Source organism: Drosophila sechellia, chromosome 3R (genome assembly GCF_004382195.2).
Source record: "Drosophila sechellia strain sech25 chromosome 3R, ASM438219v1, whole genome shotgun sequence".
In the NCBI taxonomy this organism is placed as follows: Eukaryota; Metazoa; Arthropoda; class Insecta; order Diptera; family Drosophilidae; genus Drosophila; species Drosophila sechellia.
Window position 1 is genome coordinate 13,983,350 of NC_045952.1, and position 19,979 is coordinate 14,003,328.

The window sequence follows — 19,979 nt, forward strand, 5'->3', positions numbered from 1 at the left end:
GGAAAGTTTCTTTTTAACAAGAATCTAACTTAAGCGCATATACATACATTATAAAATATGAACTATACTCTTTATATATACACACAACACATACACGCATAGGCATACGGAACACACGCAGTCTAGCAGGTTTATATGAAGCACACGCTGCGACTCATGGCCAGCATTAAATCTAAAAAAAAAAATCAAAGTTAATATTCAGCCCAAGAGGTATGCACACACTGTAAGAAATTAGAGCTAATCACAATGAGTAAGTATGTTAAACATTGTTAAACGGATAGTATGTCTTATAATGTTAGCCAAACAAGATGTATGTCGAGCTATAGTTATTTAAGAGAGTCTTGGCGAAATGTATTATCTTTCGGGTTATTTGAAACTTTTTTGCGCAGCATCAGTTCTTATCAATGGCTAAGCATCTGAAATACTTTTGGATTATCAGTTAAGATATCAACTAAACACGATACACAACACAGAACAAAACGAAACAAACAAAGCTTCATTACCTGATTTTTTTGAGCAACTTACAACAAAAATAGTTTATTACGCAAAAACAAAACCAAACAACATAATCTTAATAATAGAACGAATTTTGTTATGCTGTATTTAATTTGTATAGTTTCCATTGGTGCTGAAACATCATAATGATAATGAAGATAATAAGAAACGAATTCAAAAACAACCAGTATTTAAAGAGCGAAGGAAGAAAAGAAATATTTAATCAAAGTAGTTTGTTACATATCAGATTGCTAAATGGGATAGTGGAAGATAATATAAATAGATTATTTCAAAAAAGATTTGCAGAGAAATTTTTATAGCATTATACAAGGCAATAACAAGCCAACAGCAATTTTGGTATATTTTTTAATGCATTTCATAAGTAAAAAGAAAACGAGTTTATAAACAGTAAATTCATAAGAAAATCTTTTTAAAACACCCCATTTTCGAATATCATCAGCAAAGTTTTATAAAAACCAATATGCGAAAAACATATACGAGATGATAGCATGTCATGTTAAGAAGTTTTTATTAAAAAATAATAATATTTTATATTATTTTATTAAAAAAAGATCTTTGATAATAACGGATTTAAAATAAAAATGCAACTGTTTGATAAACAATTCATCACCGGTTTTTCCTTAATAAAAATCGACTCTATTCCAGCTTTCTTGCCACTTTTATTACAATTGTCTTCCGTAAACATTCAGACCTTCTGGATTATATAATTCAACAATACAGATAGGAAAACTTAGCCAAGAGCTACACATATCAGATAAAAATATTTATATGAATAATATTAAATATACGGTTTATTACTGGGGGAGTTTTTAGAGTTATGTCCCTGATTAACTTATACAACGAAATCGAACGAATATATAGACTCTAGTACAGGCTTAATTGATACAAAATATATCTATTTATTCTACGTAGTTTGTGACTTTGGACCATTTCAGTTGTAGTTCTACGATCGTTCGTTCCATCCTCCGTCTGTTTTATAGACATATCAGACTTATCCTTGGCTTCGCAACTCTCTTTCTATATCCTGGGGGAAAAAATCGATCTCTATCAAATGCAAAAATGTAAAGCATTCCAAGTCCTGTGCGTTCTGAATGGGTGTCTTACTAAAATATATACTTGTAAATCTATGTAAATCTATATTGATTCGGTTTCGCATTCCGTGTGTGTGTATAATCACCTAATCCTTAGCCATGCTCAGCTTACTGTATCGAGTATATCTTTATTGGGTTCTAGGCTACATGTACAATATATAGTATAAATAGGTATTGATGTATATATAAGTACTTATTGAGTTTGTACGATATGTTTGTCCTAGGGAGAAAACTTTGCAAGTGAAGATACAAGATACGAGATACGAGAGTATGCAGTTAGGGACGGTTTCTAGGTTCGTAAAGCGATCGCACTAGTGGAAAAACTAGCCGGGCAAAGGGTGGAGTGTGTTTATATAAATAGTTATACAAGAATATATAGATGCCCCTGTGCAGCGGGCAAGAAATCAAACATCATTCTGTTAGCAAATCGTCAGCACTATCCACATCAAAATAATTTCTGCACAGATTGGGATTGAGTATATACGAGTATACATATATATGGATTTAGTAGGTCCCATCTGACCCACCACCGGATACGCCGCACTTAGAGCGCAGTATGGCCGCCAGGCGTTGGGTGAGCGGTTCTGTCGGGGATTCGGAATCGCTGCAGGAGGCGGAGGGTACTTTGTTGCCTGAAATGAAGGAATTTATAAGGTCAATGTACGGAAATACTTATTAATCACCCATTTACCATTGCTCACGTCCAGGTCAGCTGCTGTGTGCTCCTTCAGGCCAAAGTTAAGGCTTACGGGCACGATATCGTCCTCCTCCTCCAGGAGCAAACTGGAGTAGGAATGTGTGGTGTTGTCGCTGCGTCCTCCACCGCCGCTGGATGAATTCCTCGAGGATCCCGAATCGTTGTGGGAATGGGAGTGCGAGTGGTTATGGGAATGGTGGGCGTGAACTGCGAGAGCAGCTGGATCCTGGCCTGCATCGTCGATGGGCAAATCGAAGTCATCGCCACTGCTGCTGCTCTCCTCCTCGCCATCCATCACATCCACGTTGTCAATCTCATCATCCCCCCACCCATTATCCTCCTCCTCGGAACAATTGTTGCTGCTCTCGCTGCCATCGCCATCCGCATCCGCATCTGCATCCCCATCCCCGTCAGCATCTCCTGCCTCATCCCCGTCCACGTCAGCCTCCACATCCGATACATGCAGATCCAAAGCCAAGTCGGGCGATGAAGATTTATTGTAGTTCTCATAGCTGTCGCTGGATGTGGCCACTGGGGCAACGAGATAAGTATTAATTGACTGACCACATTGTTCATCTGCCCACCTACCTGCCCGCAACTTGTCCAGGATGAGGGGATAGAACTCTTTGGCCGTGGCGTTGTCGGGCTCGTATTGCAGGACTGCAGCGGTGCGAATAAAATTATAAATTATAAAAGTCCTAGTAGATTAAATTTCAGACTCAAAAAAGCGAACTCTCGGAAGCATGGTGACATACTTTGGAATCTGATTTTGAATTCTACTCACTCAATTTGCAATATTTCAATGCCTTTTTGTAGTCCTTTAGCATCACGGCGGACAGGAACTGCAGGAGAATCAAGAAACACACAATATAGTACGCTGCACTATACACGTTTAAGGGAATGCCAACAAATCCTTTTGAAATTCTCATAACATCTCAACAACAAAGGCTTATATATGTATCTACACCCCCTTCACTCTCGATCTACTGGCCCACATCGTGGGTAGGACAAAAAAGTTGACTCTGCTGAAAGTTGAATGCGCTCGAAAGCAATTTATTAGCAATCAATAAGCTGGCCAAGTGCGCTCGGTGCCGTAATCCTTCCGAAAGGACTTTAACTTAAATCCGCAATCTCCGCTGGCAGCGCAGCAATTTGCATTTGCATAAGTTCCCCTCAAGGATCCTCCTTGTTTTTGGTGTCGAGCAAAACAAAGGGTAACTGTGCCACGCTAAGATAAGGATAATGAGTAAAATCTTATGGTTTTTTGTAGGAAAACCAAACAGTTAAGCAAGCATAAGCTTATTAGCATACGATAATTGTTTTGTAAATACAACTTTGTCATGCTATAGAATGTCTCAAAATGTTGTTTTTAATACTTCAAAAGCTTGATACTCCTTTCTAAATCCCTATTATCTTTTATCTTTTACACTCCCACTGACCATCCATTTAATTGATAAGCTGAAGTTGCTGCCACCCTTATGCATATTCACCCTTATTTGCATATACACCTAAAATTCGCTCGTGCGGAAGTAGAAACTAAAACTTTGGCTGTTTGTACTGAAGCTTTAGCTGGCTAACTTGGTGGCAAGTTTAGAAGGACTTGGTTAACCTGAAATGCTTTTACCTCGGCGAGAAACTCAGTGGGCGCGGACACGCTCTCGTCGGCATCTGTGTACTCGGACAGGCTTTGGCTGAGGTCCTCGCTGGAAGCGGAAGTGGGCAGACCGGAAGCGGAAGCTGCGGCTGCGGCGGCAGCTCCGTTCATTATGTTTATGTTGTTAGCTGTGGCCATTAGGGCTGCACCTGCTGCAGTTGCAGTGGCTGTTGTGGTAGAGGTGGTGGCAGGAGCACCACCTGACCCGTTTAGGCCATTATCGTTGTCCATGTGGCCATTGCTGCTGTTGGGCCTAACCGCATAGACGCCATTGCCATTCGACTTGTCCATGTAGAGGAGCTGGAAAAAGTGATTTAAATTCATGCCCGTAGGTACTCAGCTCTCTGCGAAATACTCACGTTTGACATGATCTCCGATAGAAATTTGAAAATTGTGCTATCTTCAATTTAGCATTTTCATTGCCTTGTCTGAAATGGCAATTAGAAGAAGTGAATAAATTTGAATTGCAATTGATCTAGATGGGAAGAGACCGCAGTGCAGCAACGCTATCGATTTCGATGCTTATCCGTAATTGGATTGCCCTACCTTCGACCTTCAGTGTCTAGGCAAGTTGGTAAGAAAATAGCAGGCAACAAAGAGCGTTGGAAATTCGTTAAATGTCAAATGCTAATTTGACTTCCCGTGGATGAGCGCAGACGTTCGCCAACCAGCTAACCGAAAAGATAAATTTAGCACAACTGCACTGTGTGAAAATGTAATACTACATTCAAAATACGAACTAAAGGTCGTGTACTTTTAATGAGGCCTAATTTTTGGGATTAGAGTTGATAATTTTGTTTTAATTTTACATTTATTTTTGTAAGCATGAAAAGAAGATCTCTCTTCAATAGTAGATTCTTTACACTAAATAATTTATGAATTTTGTTGTGAAATTTAAATAAATTTGAGCACCCAAGTAATTTTTACTAAAACAATTATGCATATTTTCCTGCAGTGAACTTTCTACACAAGAAGCGAAATTCAATGAAGCGGCTGATAGGGGTTTTTGGGGGAATATCGCCGGCGGCTTCTCTCTTTTTGGCCAACTAGTTGAATAGGCCAACTCGACACGCGAACATACGAGTATTCGCCGGCTGCGAAAGCCAAGTGCGAAGAGGGCAAATGAGCGGAATTGTTGGCGTTCTTCCCTGCAAACGGGCCTTTAATTGGCGAACGACATGCACCACGCCTCGAGGTATGCAATGAATTTTTCGGTTATTTATGCAGCATTTGCAGACAGCCATCGAAGTGCAAGTGTGTGCGTGAGTATCCCTGTGTGCATATGTGTGTGTGTGTGTGTTTTGGCTGTCTGCTCCTTTCAATAATTGAAAGCGCTCGCAGTCAAGGACCGAGGGTCGTCACTAAAAACAATAAATTTGCTTTAATGCCCAGCAGACGGAATGATTTACTTATGAGGTTTTGGTTTCTGAAGTGCACGGTAAAAATAAGAAATTGCGAATTAATAAAAAATATAATAATTAGATTACTAAAAAAAGAACATGATTGATAGTTAGCAAAAATCAAAAATCTTTGCTTTAATTTGTTGGGATGAGTTTAAAAACATGATATATATGACGTCTTGATTTTCGATGCAAAATCTTTTTTTCTGTGTACTTTCCTTTTAGCTGTAAAATCAATACCCATAATTGAAATAATAATAACCATCTTGCAACGTGCTGTAGCCAAAAGCGAACGGACATGGCTTTCGCTGCTCACTGCTTGTTTACTGCTCCAAATGGCCCTTAATTGTATTTTATACCCAATGCATTGAATCCTAATTGCTGGCTCATGTCACCCGTCTCTGTCGCCCGGTGACGTGCTTTCTCTTTCTGTCTCTGCAAACAACACGTCAGTCAGTCAGTCAATTGTCTGCGATTTGTTTACTCGTCGGTTGATCCTTTCTGGCATTTCCAAATGTCAGACATGTCTGGCTCATCCTGTCACGCAAACTCAATCGCAGGACTGCAGCCATATTCCCAATCGTACGAGTATATCTGTATTTTTTTTTTTGCTAATTTTCAGCCCAGACTTTTACAAGGTTGTGAAAAAGGACATGTTGCTCGTTGGGGGAACTGTTTTGGAAAAAAGCTTTTAAAAGTACTTTGCGACTACTCACCATGTGCCACAATTCTCATGACAGCTTTAGTTTTCCTCTTTTACAGAAAACCCTTTACTTTTCCGGTCTTAAGCACTAACTTATTCAGTGGAGCTCAATTAACACGAGTGGAAAAACTAATTTCAAAACAAGTTTTCTTCTGAGTAATTCAACGTTTCGAAACTTCCTAAAGCTGTTATAAACTAAAGTTTCGCTTTTGTCAGTTTCGAGATTTGAAACCAACTAAAGAAACAAGGAAACAGTACTAAAACAGTTGCATTCTGTTGGGAAGAGTATTTATTTAATATATACTTATTAACGTATTATTATCTATGTATTAATACAGAAATTGCGATTATTTTAACCTTCAAAAGCAGACAATTTGGTACGTAACTTATGGACAACTATAAATTCTTGTCATTATGCTATCAACGAATTATAGCTATAATGATGACCCCCTTAAGTGGTTTAATTAGTTTTTCGCAAGCCACAATTTATGCGATTTTAAGAGCAGCTACCAATTTGTCGGTATTTGCAATGACGTGGTAAGACATTTAAAAGGGGAAACTTTGTCTATGATGAGACTACAAACAGGTGCTGGCTACGTACTCAAATCGTTTTCATTTGCATAATTAAAATGTCTGCGGGCAAATTGAATTTCCATTCAAAAGCTGGCCGTACCTGAATTTAAACGGCAACCAACCCCATTTGGTTTGGGCCAAATCCAGAGTTATGTATGTGAGCCACTTGTGCCACATAGTGAGCGTATGTATGTTGCAAATGCGTCATGGGGTCAGATGGCGGCCACAGTGCAGTAAAATTGCATAAAAAGCCATTGCCGTTACTGCAATTCGGTTGTCCAGTTTGAAAATGCGCCGAATAATTTATAACAAACACTTAAATGGGTTGACTGCGATACCAATCCCCAGCTAGGCCCATACGAATGTTTGCCAAATTGCCGGCCTGTTGGGGCTTATTTGAGCCAGAATAACATGCAATATGTAGTCGAAGTCCCATGGCCTGCCAACAACTAACTAACCGGCCAACAGAAGGAGCTGACACTACCGAATCCAAGGTCCTTGCCATTGGCCAGTCACAACACAAGCCGTTAATGAGTTTTTCCCTTAATACATTTTTTAGCCGGCAATTAGTGCCGGCAAACCCATCTGGCCAGGCCAATAAATGCAGAGTAAAAAACTGTATGGGTAAAGCCTTTTGCATACCTAACTTTTTATTAATCTTAATAAACTTATTTTCTTAATAAACTCGCCCAATTTTACCTTTATATTTGGTATCTATTTAAATTTACATTCGGTAAGTTATGAAACTGTTAAGCTACTCCCCGTATCCATTAATAAATTGCTAATTTTGTTGTTAAATAATCCTGCTTAAGATAAACCTGTTCCCAGAGTATGGCTTTAATTTAAAGCTCATAAATGTGGTGGTTTTAAAGCCTAAAAACCTTAAGAATAAAGTTTGTTTTTCGTTCTCTGGTGTCGCCTGGCAAAATGTTGTCAATAAAAGGCGAATTTATGATAGAGTATAAATATGCTAGTGGGACAGCACAGTCAAACGACTTAGCAAACTGCAATAACAATTCTTTGTAAATATTTTCTTCCTTTGGCTGAAAGCGTCCAGTCCTTGAAAGGACGTGGGCCAAATTGCATGATTATAATGATCGTCCTAAAAACGTTGTTATCGCTATTGCAATTACGTTTGCGGCTCTTTGAGCGGCTGCCAAGCGTTGGCCATTTAACTGACTTTTTTACTCGTTGCCCAAATATTATGGTAGCAGTGTTCAAAAAGTACCTTTCGTATGCTTTTGACTGCTAACTACATAGTCATTGGAACTTTGGCTCTTCCAATCAATGTAAAGTGGCAAGCGTATTTTCTAAGCCCAGCAAAAAATGAAAATATGAGGAATGGATGTCGAAAAAATTCAATAAACTTTGACTAGTACTCTCATAAAATGACGGTCGATTGAATTGACAACCCATAACATTAAATATGCGAAAACTTTCCAAACTCTCCTGGCAAACTTGTATTAGGGAAATCTTGTAGATGGCCAAAATTTCAAGTATCTACTTTAATGGAAACAAATACAACCCCATTTGAAGCCACGGGTTTTTGGGTGCGAAGCTTCTCTCATATTTTATCGCTCCTTAGGTATTATAATATGGCAAAGAAAAAGTTTCTGTAGACCGAAAAACTTGTCTATAGAAAGTTTAATTTGCTGCCACCCACCAACAGAACGCCCAAGGACGGAAATTTGGGCGGTTCGCTGTGGTCATTGGCTTTGTATGAATTACAATCGATACTTGGCGGATGGGGGATGGTTATCTATTCGTCTGTGTCTAAACCGAATATGGTTTAGATGGCCATCGAAGCGGCAAATAAGCAATTATGCTGTGTGTAACATTTCCCATACGCAGCATAACTTTGAGTGGCAGCCGTACGCGGCGTATGCGCAATATTTTCCGGTTGTCTGTGGCTTTGCCATAACAATGCGGCTTTTCTCTGGAATTGTTCGCATTGTATTGCAAGGGTTTTTGTTTGTCGGTTCTGCATTATACCTAAACAGGAATTTATATATGCGAGCTACGCATACACACGTATGTGTGTATAGTGCACTCTGCATTTCAGATGCTTTCTAGCCTCCACTCGGCCTGTCTTGTGCCATTCATTCATTCATTCACTCATACAGTGAGTCTCTTTTTCACCGACTCACGGCGCAAAAGTCGCCCAAGTGGTAATTAAAATTATATAGCAACAATGCGACGGCTTCTTGGCCAAGAAAATGATGAAGAGGATGAAAAATCCGCTGGCTGACACAGAAAGCGAAGCGGAAACGCTTGCTGGTGTTTGTGCAGCACACACGCTAACAAGTTGCGGCTGCTTACATATTTGCTAGGAAAAAGGACACACAAGACCTACACAGCCCAGCTTTGACTGCTTGAAATATTTATAAGTGCCCGCCAACTCGACCCAAAGACGCTGGTGACAAGCCAAGAAGAGCCCGAAACAAAAAACCAGTGAAGTGATTGTCACATACCCGGAAAATAATATATGCACTAAGTCACCAGTCTGCAGAGTTTGGCGCTTTAAGTGTTACAACAAATTATTTTTCACTTTTAGACTTTTTGTTTATTGATCTTAAACTGCAATATATGCGTTCATCACACTTCAATTTAAAATGTATTTTTGTAATTTAAATTAATAGAAGAATGTATAATTTTCTATATTTTGATACAGGGGATATATTTTGTTGTTTCAATTCAACTTCTTCGGAATACTTTAGGTTATCTATCTCATGCGGCAACAAACTTTTGTGCGGGTTTTTTCCCTTGAGGATGGTTTTAAAAGTCCCTAAAAATGTGTGGTTGTCGGAGGCCTATACCGACATTCTTTGGAATCTTCTGCAGATTCGCACTCAGCTAAAGGATAACCCCAGTGGTTATCCTCCTTATGGGGCAAAAATAATACATGCAATTTATATTCATCTCTCTATTCTTTTTATCAAGTTTTATATGTTTAAGAAAGTCATTAAAAAATGTGAGTTCTTGTATATTTCTAGAGAGTGGAACTGGAAGCTAAATAAGCAACATAATGTAATTAGACAACAACAACGTATTCATTATTTTTGGCCATAGGTCATTTGCTTTTGCCAGCATCTACATTTTACAAATATGTCACATGAAAACCCAAGGGGTTAAGCTCCGCATTGCGAGGTGAAAAATTTACATGGGCCTCAGGATGATCGTTTAGCACATCATTAAAAATGTGTTGCTGTGCAGAAAGTTTCGAGTGCTCGGCACTCTGGGGTGGCAACCGTTGCCGTTCTCGAGTGGCAGAAATAAATAATTAAAATATACAAAAATGCCGACCAGAAGAGCACACAATTCCCGCCAAGGACGAAGGTTAATGCGTGGATTCGTGGCGGTGATGTGGGCTGAAATCTGGCATCAGTTTCACTGGCCTGCTGACAGGGCAACTTCACCTACCTTCAATTATTCACGGTGTGCGGTGTTCCGTCCACCTGCTTAATGCATTTGCAGCCTCTCGGATTTTTTGCAGCTATGGAAGCAGCAAGTCCCAGGATTAATTAGCACTGAGTCCCAGGACTTTCAGCGAATCAAAGATTCTGCGGCGTGGGTATAATGTAATTAACGTGTGTTTCCCCTGGCTTCTACGCAGTTGAAGCTGCAAAAATGGTTGCAAGTGTTTTCTTTGCACAAACTTACACACACACAAAACACGTCCTTCGATTTTGGTTCACTGGTTACGCGCTAACATTCAATTTTCAGATGCACAATTGTTTTTTATGCAAGTAAATGGCAAACAGTATGTTTTACTTTTTAAACACTTTGTTGCAGCGGAAAATGGAAACGTTTTTCTCTGTGGCCAAAGAAAATTTGTTCCGCTTTTTTGCGTCGCAGTTTCGCTTAATTAACAAAGTCGACGACTGAACGAAATGTCCTTTTTATACACACTTGTTCGCTTTTACCTTGCTCAAGTGAAAGCTTTCGGCTCTCTCCCGCTCCCTTTTGCCAGCTTTCTCTCTCCCAACGCGCTTTGCTCTCACTTTTTTGAATACCCTGTAAGCAGTGAAGGGCATGATGAAGGTACTTTTGAGCTAATTTTTACTGAAATGGTTTTTGGGGGAGGTTTGCTTTCTCAGTAATGACCTACGTTCTTATAAATATTTATAATTAAGATTGTACACATTATTTTTCTCAGTTTTAAGGCAGAATTATGCAATGAAACGAGCTGCTGATTGTTGCAAACCTATTTTTCCTTACTAATTAATAATTCATTTATTATGTATAAAATAAATCAAAAATTAAAGGTTAGTATCTTTGTAAGTTTTATGGTATTTCGAATATTGTAAGCCCTTTATATAAAAGCTCTGCTCTTACAAAGCTCTCGCTCTCTCTCTCTCTCTCTCTCTCTCTTTATCGCTGCGTTACAGCAGAGAAACAAAACAAACAACAGAGCGGAGCGGATACGGAAATGGTGCAGGCCAAAGACTGATGGCCGACTGATTGTGGCCATGTTGTCTGCCCTCCGTCTCTGTGTGTGTGTGTGTTTTTTGTTTTTTGTGTTTGCGTTCATGCAACGCGAGTGGCAAGCCAGCTGGGAAAAATACTATGCAGAGCGTACGCAACGGGAGCGCAGCGAGAGATTTTTGCGGCCCATTGAGTGTGAATTAAGAGATGCCGGCTTAGTGCGAATCCTTGCTTATACATTTATGGTCTTCTTTTTTTTGTCCCTCAGCTGCACTGCATATATGGATCCATGTATTCCCTCGAGTGGCGGATGCTGGTGGCAGCCCGACGAGGATGGATGCTGGGTATTGGGTACTCCTATGAGGTTTCCGCATTTCGCTTTTCAGCATTTTTGTGGCATACTTTTGGGGGAGGAACAAATTGAAATCTCTCTGGTATTGGTGCTGCAAATATCATTTTTAATCTGAATATTTAATATTGTGCCTTTTTGAACTCTTGAAAAAATGTACTCGGCCTGTCCTTCAACTATGGAACTTGCACATTTGCAACAATCAATAATTTTTGTTTAAGCAGTGCTCCATAAACTTCCATTACAATTTCCGACCGTTGTAAGCTGAATTAATGCTATTCGTAATTTTTGCAGCTAGCATTAATCCCTAAGCGGCCATTAGATTGTCAGCAGAAAAGAGAGCTACAAGCATTTCTGTTATTTAACTCGTTTCACTTTTCCATTTCGCTTTTCTAATATTTGAGCGGAAGCATGGAAAACTCATTCCAGTCAGCATAAATGCAAACTTGCGTTTGCTTCCGAAAAAAGGGAAATTTACGTTGGCAGTTGCAATCCCGTTTTGCGTGTTGCAAGGGATGCCGCACGATTTCCTGTTCGCCACGGACACTTTGCCTCCCACAAGTCCTGCCACACCAAACACCACGTCCTTCGCACGTGCAAATGAAAATAGGTTTGACTTTGCTTATATATAAAAAAATTTATTGCGTTTAACTTTGCGGGTTGAGCAGTGGAGAATGAACGAGTTTTTCATGCTTAGCGGCATGCCAGAGGTGGGATTCTTAGCGCTAAATGGGGTATTCCTAGAGTTGGATGAATCGCGTTGATATGTCAGCTGCTTGGTTTGTTGGTATCGACTTAGGATCTACGCTTAAAGGCTAGCGATATGTTGATTTGGTTGCTTGCAATCGTTTCACAAATGTACAATTAGTCGCTGAAACCGAAGACTACAGAGATAATACAAGTAATCCGAAGTGATCTTGAGACCTCTGATGTTCTAACTGTCCAATTTCAGTTTCAAAAACTTCAAAGGCACAAGGCACTCTTTTGAATATCTTAACCATATACTTAGAATACCGATAACTAGTTCATACTCATTTTATCCTTTCATTTAGTATGCAATGGATGAGCTTACAGACTAAGCAAATATTAAGGATTTCGATTTCGATCAAAATTTAAATCGAACGCATGTAAATCGAACGAATACCAATATATGAAAATCTTTCGAATCTTTCGATTGCAACATGTGTCGTTGGGATGGCCTAGCAGTTCATGTAGTTTGGCGCCTCCTCCTCTGCTTTGGATTCCTTTTCCGGAGCAACGTCACCCACATTCTGGTAGACTTCGGCCTGGACCTCGATGCTGCCCACCTGGGGACAGGGTACTGGGATCTGTTTGGGCTTGAAGGAGCTGCATCCGCTGGCGGAGCTGCTCTTGGTCAGCTTGCCGTAGATGATGTTCGAGCGCTCGTTCAGTTTAATGGGCTGCAGGGTGACTCCGTTCTGGTTTTGGTAGTGCTGTGTCTCCGCCTGCTCCTTGGCCTCCATGATGGTGTTCAGGTAGTTGCTGCTCTGGGATCCAACCAGCGGCTGGCTGCCGTACACGGGTATGTTCGAGGGGAACATCTGATAGTGCTCGGATCCCGTGGGACTGGTGGGTGTGTTCAAGCGCTGGCAACTGGACATGGGCGAGGGGAATACAATCTGATGACGCTCATCACCGGGCGTTGAGCTGGGCGTAAAGACGGGTCTCGGTGTCGGTGGCACCATGTAGTTGTCCATCATCCGACAGTGGGGGAAGCGACGATCCTCGTGATCCGAGTGGGTGCCTGAATCTCCCAGCGAGGCACCACTGCAATTGCTGCCGGTGCTCAGTCTGCCGGAGGAGGAACTCGAGCTGGACACGCTCTGCAGGCTCAGCGAACTGATTGGACGTCCTGCTCCAGCGGTGGAGCTCACGCCACCTGCGGACTTGAAGCTACAGCTGGTGGCTATCGATGACTTGGTCTCGTCCAGCAGGCTGTCGTTTCCCCCAGGTGTCTTGGATCGCAAGAAGAACTTCTTGATCCGCTCGAAGGGCGTTTCGCGCTTCAGATGAGACTTCACCTGCTCCTGAATGCGCTCGTACTCACGTCGCAGCTGGTCGATTTGATCCTGCTTCTCCCGGAAGCTCTGCTGCACATCGTTGCGGTGCTTCCAGCGTTCCACCAGCACTTCCACGTCCCGAATGGAGAGCACGTTGTTCTTGAAATCGTGCATAATCTCGGCCAGCTCATCGTCGGCATTGGATCTTGTGTGACTGGCGGCGGAAGCGTCGCTGGCACTGCGCTTCAGTGTTCCATATCCGGGCTGTCTGTTGGTGCACCGATTCAACCGGAGGTGCTCCTCCACGGGTCTATTCGATGGCTGGAACAAATAGTTGCCATCATCCTGGGCCACCGGCACATTGGAGGGCTGCAGCACGTAGTCATTGCCCAGTTGGTTTTCCAAAAGTTGCGAGCACTCTTGACTGAATTTGTCGGTCTGATAGAGTGGCGCCGCATCCACTTCGTCCAGGGATTTGCTCTGGTTTTTGAGTTCTTTTGGCTGTTGGTTCTGCTCTTTGGACTGATAGTAGGGTGGCTCGTTGATCCTCAATTCGTTGGTGGTCTTTTCGGGGCCGGGTTGATTGCCAGCCTCGGGCAGTTTCTTCTCAGATTCAACCTTCTTTTCGGCCACGGAAGCCTGCAGGTTTTCGTCCTCGGTTTCCACACTTATATAGTTGAGATTCGAGATAGCAAGGGTTTCCGTTTTGGTCCTCACTTCAGGTGTGTTCTCCCGCTCCGATCCACTGGACATCTCCATATACTCCGCCGTGGGCAGTTCCTTTGGTGGCTTGTTGGTCTTTCCGGCCTTACCGGGATGTGCTTCAATTACCACATTGGCATTGGGCTTGGGACAGCTCTCGCCTGGCGGAGTCACTCCCTTGAAGTAATGATACATGGTGGTCAGTTCGTGGAACTCTGCGAAGCTAACGATGTTCTGTGCCAACTTGTGATGTCCCTCCTGTTCGGCCAACTCGGCCGGAGTGCGTCCGGCGCAGTTTCTTACTCCGCAGGCGGTGTCGCCACCTGGGCATTCCATCAGCTGGATGCACAAGCGATTCAGGCCCCACCTGGCGGCAAAGTGCAGCAATGTGGGGTACTCCTCTGGACTGGATTCCAGACGGGTGAAGAAGTGTGGCTGACGCTCGCTGGGACCGCTCAGCAGGTGGAAGTTGGGCGGCATGTTGCGCTGGAAGCACTGCAGCAAGTGCTGATCGAGGGCATCCCGTTCCACGGGTCCAATTCCCAGGGCATGGCACATGAACTCAATTGGGGAGTCCTCGATACGCAGCAGCTGCTCCAGTTCCCGCAGACGGCTCTCGCACTTGATGGGCCTGGCACCCAGACTCTTGTTGTTCTTCTCGATGCGGATCTCGATCATGGTGGAGATCTCCATGCAGGCCTCCGGGATATTGAACTGCAGGGTGTAGGGATTGCGGCACTTGAAGTTGCGCAGCTCGATCAGCTCACCGGACTTTTCCACCAGCAGCTTCAAGGTGTCGTTCTTCTCCAGCGGTTCCGCCAGCAGAGCAACCACCTTGTTTTGGCCCAGTTTAACCTTCTTGGGCAGCACAGTGAATCCCTCGGTGCAGCTAGAGAAGCTGCGCGAGAGTCCACCACTTCCTCCGCCAGAGCTGTCCTGGCACGGTGGACGCTGGCACAACGCGCGTCCCAGGATATCGGTGGCTATGCCCAGGATATTGCTGATCTGCACCTGGTCATTATCGCGCACCACACAACGACGCCACTTGTAGTAACTGGGCAGTGCCGACTTGTGCATCTCCTTCACCTTGTCCTCGCTGACATCCAACAAAATGGCCAGGACCTTCTCCACGCGAATGATGGACGATAGCTGGGTCATCAGGAAGCTGTGAGGAAGGGCCAGTAGGGCGGGACAGAGGATCACAATCTGCAAAGCTGTGTTCTGGTACTTGTGGGCAATCTCCTCGCTGAAGGGACCATCGTCAATTTTGATATGCAGAAAACTGAAAAGGATAAACAGATGCCAAATATGTTAGTCAATGAAATTTACAAATTAATAATTACTATTATTAATCATATATCTTAGAGTTTTCAACTCACTTGAATGGTTTCCGTCCGCGCTGTTTGGTGATCTTGTCGAAGTGGTTCTTCAGGAAAGTGGCCCTCAAATAGGCGCGTTCGCTGTGCTTGGCGGTGATGATCAGGATGTCGTCCATGTTGTAGCCGGGGGAGCCCAGGAATCCGGATGCACTCGATCCACTCGTGTTGTTCACGTTGCCGCAGTTGTCTGCAAAATGAGCAAAAAGATCGTGGGACGGTCAGTGAAAATGACTCGAAAACTCGATTGACTCCGCCTTAGAGGAGTTGCTGCTGATAAGAAAGCAATGGCCCACGGCGACCCCTGAATAATCTCTATTCCCATATATACGAAAACACATACATATATATTTATATAGAGAATGTCTGTGTCTGTGATAAATAATGTGTTTACTTAGGATTTGACCAACTTGATTTGTGACCTCTTCAAACAGACACTACTCCCGGAACACTTTTATTTAACTTCGCTTCGTAGAATTTGACTTTTTGGCCCGCTCAAGCGCCGCTATTATTCAATGTGCGATAATCAAGGACTCAATGGGAAGTGAGGCACTGTGTCATGTAGATCGGAAAAGTTTCTTATCTCAGCACAGCAGGTTTTCAGAAATGTTTTCGATTGAGAAAATCCAACCCAACCAACACCTTAATATTTCAGGTTGCTCACTCATTCACAATCTGTAATCCCAATATAATATCTTTCGGTTCTTATTTTATAATCATTCACGAATCTTGCTCAACAGCATTTCAAAAAAATGCCAGGAATCTATTGCACTTTCCACACACCGACATTCCGCAGTGACAATCTCTTGGCGACTGGTTGGATTTGGATTTAGTGGAAGGAAAACAAGAGATCTCCAGATGAAACAAAATAAAACAAGATAAATTACAGATGGGGCATATTTTTCTATCCTCCCGTTTTAGCCAAATAAATTAGGCCGGACTAATCAGTTGTTGTCCCAGCGATATTCTCCCTCCTTGAGTTTCAGGTTGCCCATAAATTCAGTCACGTTTAGCGCATTTAAATAAATCTCCTCGGAGCGAAACTTACAAGAACTCAAGCGTTGATGCTGCACACACACTCACATGGATGGAGGAGGACAAGGCGATGCTATCTCCTGGCCAAACCGAAATCCACTGTTGCATTTGCCAGAATCTGAACTTCTTGACACCCACAAATGGCGGCGACGTCAGCAGAAGTATCTCTATCTGTATTTTGCTCTTTCTTCCTGTCGCCCAGTACACTTTGCTTCTCGGTTTCTCTGTTTTTCCTGCCCGACTTTGCCAGATTCGTATACATACATATAGTATGTGCAGCTGGTGCTCATTATGAGGCAAAGGAACTGGAACCGGAGCTCCACTCTATACTATACATGACGTGGAAAAACAAAAATACGAGGGGCCACTGATGTATTTTGCTTCGTTTCATTTCAGCCTTCGTTTTCATATGCAAAATATTGTCAAATTTTATTTGATGCCCCCTAAAAACGACCCCTGTGACAACATAATTAAGTGGATCTGTGGGTAGTTTGCGAAAGCTTTGCTTTGGCCCTTTTCAATGATTAATTACTGTGACCACATAAAAGTTTATCCTGTCCGCAAGCACAGAAAAAAAGTTGAGTAAATGCACATACTTATTATATTTTTAAACATTGAAGGATTTTGAGGCCTAAATTCTTCAGAGCATTCAAATTCTCCGCTGCTTATATTAAATTTAAAAATTTGTTTTGACAAACCACAAGTTGATTTTAGGTAGATTTGGCTAACATTAGTTCTGAGTTGTTGATCCTGCATGACCTCGCTCCTCCGCCGAGTTTGGCCTTAATGGCTTTTGTTTCATTTCAGTTGGACAACTTTGATTTTGTGACTGAAGTGGAGGAGGCAGGAGGAGCAGGAGGCTGTCGCTGCATTGAAATTTATTTCTCAATTACATGGCAGACGACAGTTTTGCGACAGCAACGCGGCTGTTGAAAATTGCAGCGAGCAGGGAAGGAATGGAAAAAGCGCAGTCTGACATTGAGTTGCTCCGTGGACTATATATTCCGGAATAACTGAGAGTGGGGGAACATCTGGTAATTGTTAAATCGCATCTCCATTTTGGTTAAGACAAAATGCTCCCTTTGTTCATCATCTTTGTGCAGCTCTGTTGATTTGCGCTGCGTATTTGCAATTTGCAAAATATGGTACTCCCGCATTTCGGCTGTGATCGATCACAATTTAATGGACCTCGCATCGCCCAGCTGCATCCCGACAGAGCTACAAGATACAAGATACGAGATGCTTATGGAACTCACTCATCTCCATATCCACATAATCCTCCTCCTCCTTCGACGGTCTTCGCTGCCCCGAAACGCAGCTAAAGAGGCGACAACTGCCCTTCGTTGGCATTGCCACAGTTCCACTTCCACTTCGATATCGATTTTGATTTGTTCGTTTTGAATTTTGCTTAAAACTTAATCAAAAAACACAACGTTTTTGATTGTCAAGCGCGACAATCCGACTCGTACATTGCGCTAATTGTCGTCGAATGGAACTGCTGGAACCACAATTGTGGCGCTGTGGTTTGACCGCAAATTGCCCGGCTGCCTAGGATTACGACTTTAATTAATGGATTAAAACTAACGCTTCTCTGACTGACAGTGGGCAGTTCAGGAATCTGGTTCCAAACGGTTGGATTGAGAAATCTCGTACATTAAATGGATTCTTTTATGCTTATACTCGTAGCGGCACAAGTAGCATTCTTATCTGACATGTGAAAGCTTTGTTCTAGCAAAGATCACTTTATTAGTCTGACACTATGGTAACCTTTCTAAACATAAAACCAATACTTAAATAAATACATCTGAATTTTTTAGCAACAACATTTTATATAGCAATATAAAATCTTCAAAAAAGAAGACAAACAACAAACGTTTTTCCCTGAAATACTATTAAGTCCATTTCCAAGTGGCTGCCTCAAAGAGGAGCCCCCATATATTCCCAAATAATTCATCAAAAATGTTCTTATAGTGAACTTTTAGCCCAAGATCGCTTGATTTTTATGATGATGTGTGGAGTGAGAGTGGTAAACTGCAGAGGGTATAGCAACAATTTTTGGGGGAAGACAATTTGAATAAATGCCAACCACGGATGGTGACATTTTTTGTGTTTTCTTTTTTTTGTATTTTAGCAAGAGACATAAATCAACGAAAGGCGAACACAGAAATATAAATGCGGGATTAAATGGACTGCAGCCACGAACGCGATGGGTTAAAGGAGGGGCATTTTTTTGGGGGCCAGGGGACACCGGACGACACACAAATTAACCCTCCCCCTCGAGAGTCAAACAAACAGCAAATAACTCAAAATACACTCATGTGTGTGTGGTGGCTACATACCATACAGCCATAACAATTATCATTTAATTATGTCAACTGTAACTTAATTATGCGCATATATCTTTTAATTTGAGGCCAGTTTACCACTTGGATTTGGTTAATTGTCGACTTCCTTGTGAGATTTCAGCACTTGGCTTCGTTTCATACATATAGTACTTGCCCATTCATTCCCTCGGATCTGTCCAAGCCCAGATAAATCCTTTCTCACAAAAGTTCAGACTCCCTTTCCTTGCTCCCCGGTTAACCTAAATTCCGAATTGCCCAAGAAGAGAGATTCTGCCGTTCTCGCAGAGATTTGTATTAATTTAGATTTGGTTCGCACTGAGCATAAATCATAAGTGATTTAAATTGTTTTAGTTCTAGTTTCGGTGCCATGTCCAGCCACATTCCGCCATCCCCCGAGCCACCAGATCGTTAAATGGAAATTGCTGTTCTCATTGTCTCTCAGTTTAGTGTTCCTGGCACAAAGTGTGAGAATTTCTGACAGCTGGACACCGGGGGGGAAAATTCCAAAATGGATGGGGGTGTGCTGGAGTGGAGTGGTCCAAATGGAATGGGAATGGGCATGGGGATGGTCAGTCCCAACGATTATAAATGACATTGCATTTGATTTGGCACTCGGTGTCTGAATGTGCCTGCATTTGCCTCTCAATTCCGGAGGCAATCTGTGTTTTTGTTTCGGGTTCGAGAGAGGTCAGTGGATGGAGCGATGTTCGGATTAATGACAGCCTTGTGCTTCTGCGGTCCACGAATGCTCCAATTAAGTGAAAGATGCGGTCAGGAATTTATTGGTGATACTGATAGTTATAGAAAACCCTAAGTTTTGTTAGATCTACCGCCAGATACGCATTATACGCATTGTACAAATGAAACGAACTATATTCTGGCAAGACTCAATGGAGCCCTCGATGACCTAGTAAATGAAGAAATTTATATTCTCATTGAAACGTCTAATAATGAAAACATTTAGAAACACATCATAAAATAGTGCATCGAACAGGGCTTTTCCACAGCTCCCTTTCACGCAACTGCAGCTACTGAAACCATCGAGGAATTTCCCGCTAAAAGCAAACATAAACAACATTTCGAAATTTCACT

The 19,979-nt window shown here is 42.3% G+C and overlaps 2 protein-coding genes across 7 annotated transcripts in view; both read right to left on the reverse strand.

The window, feature by feature from the left end:
- Positions 1–1,155: 1,155 nt before the first annotated feature.
- LOC6606377 (serine-aspartate repeat-containing protein F) lies at positions 1,156–10,507 on the reverse strand. The gene is made up of 8 exons (XM_002031146.2): positions 10,295–10,507; positions 10,055–10,194; positions 4,318–4,386; positions 3,929–4,258; positions 3,089–3,146; positions 2,893–2,964; positions 2,299–2,835; positions 1,156–2,239 (listed from the first exon to the last, which is right to left on the reverse strand). Exons 3-8 carry the CDS (start codon positions 4,324–4,326, stop codon positions 2,112–2,114), a joined length of 1,134 nt encoding a protein of 377 aa, XP_002031182.1. The 5' UTR covers positions 4,327–4,386; positions 10,055–10,194; positions 10,295–10,507; the 3' UTR covers positions 1,156–2,111.
- Positions 10,508–12,025: 1,518 nt separating this feature from the next.
- Positions 12,026–19,979, reverse strand: part of LOC6606379 — a 30,502-nt gene continuing 22,548 nt past the window's right edge. For 5 of the 6 annotated variants that reach the window (XM_032721255.1, XM_032721256.1, XM_032721254.1 and 2 more), the window contains 2 exons: positions 15,511–15,697; positions 12,026–15,413 (listed from right to left, as the gene is read on the reverse strand). In XM_032721255.1, coding sequence (XP_032577146.1) covers positions 12,608–15,413; positions 15,511–15,697 — 2,993 coding nt within the window. In that variant the 3' untranslated portion in view covers positions 12,026–12,607. Of the gene's footprint in view, positions 15,414–15,510; positions 15,698–17,798; positions 18,010–19,979 lie in introns of those variants that run through there. The other variant, XM_032721257.1, reaches the window with a different exon arrangement.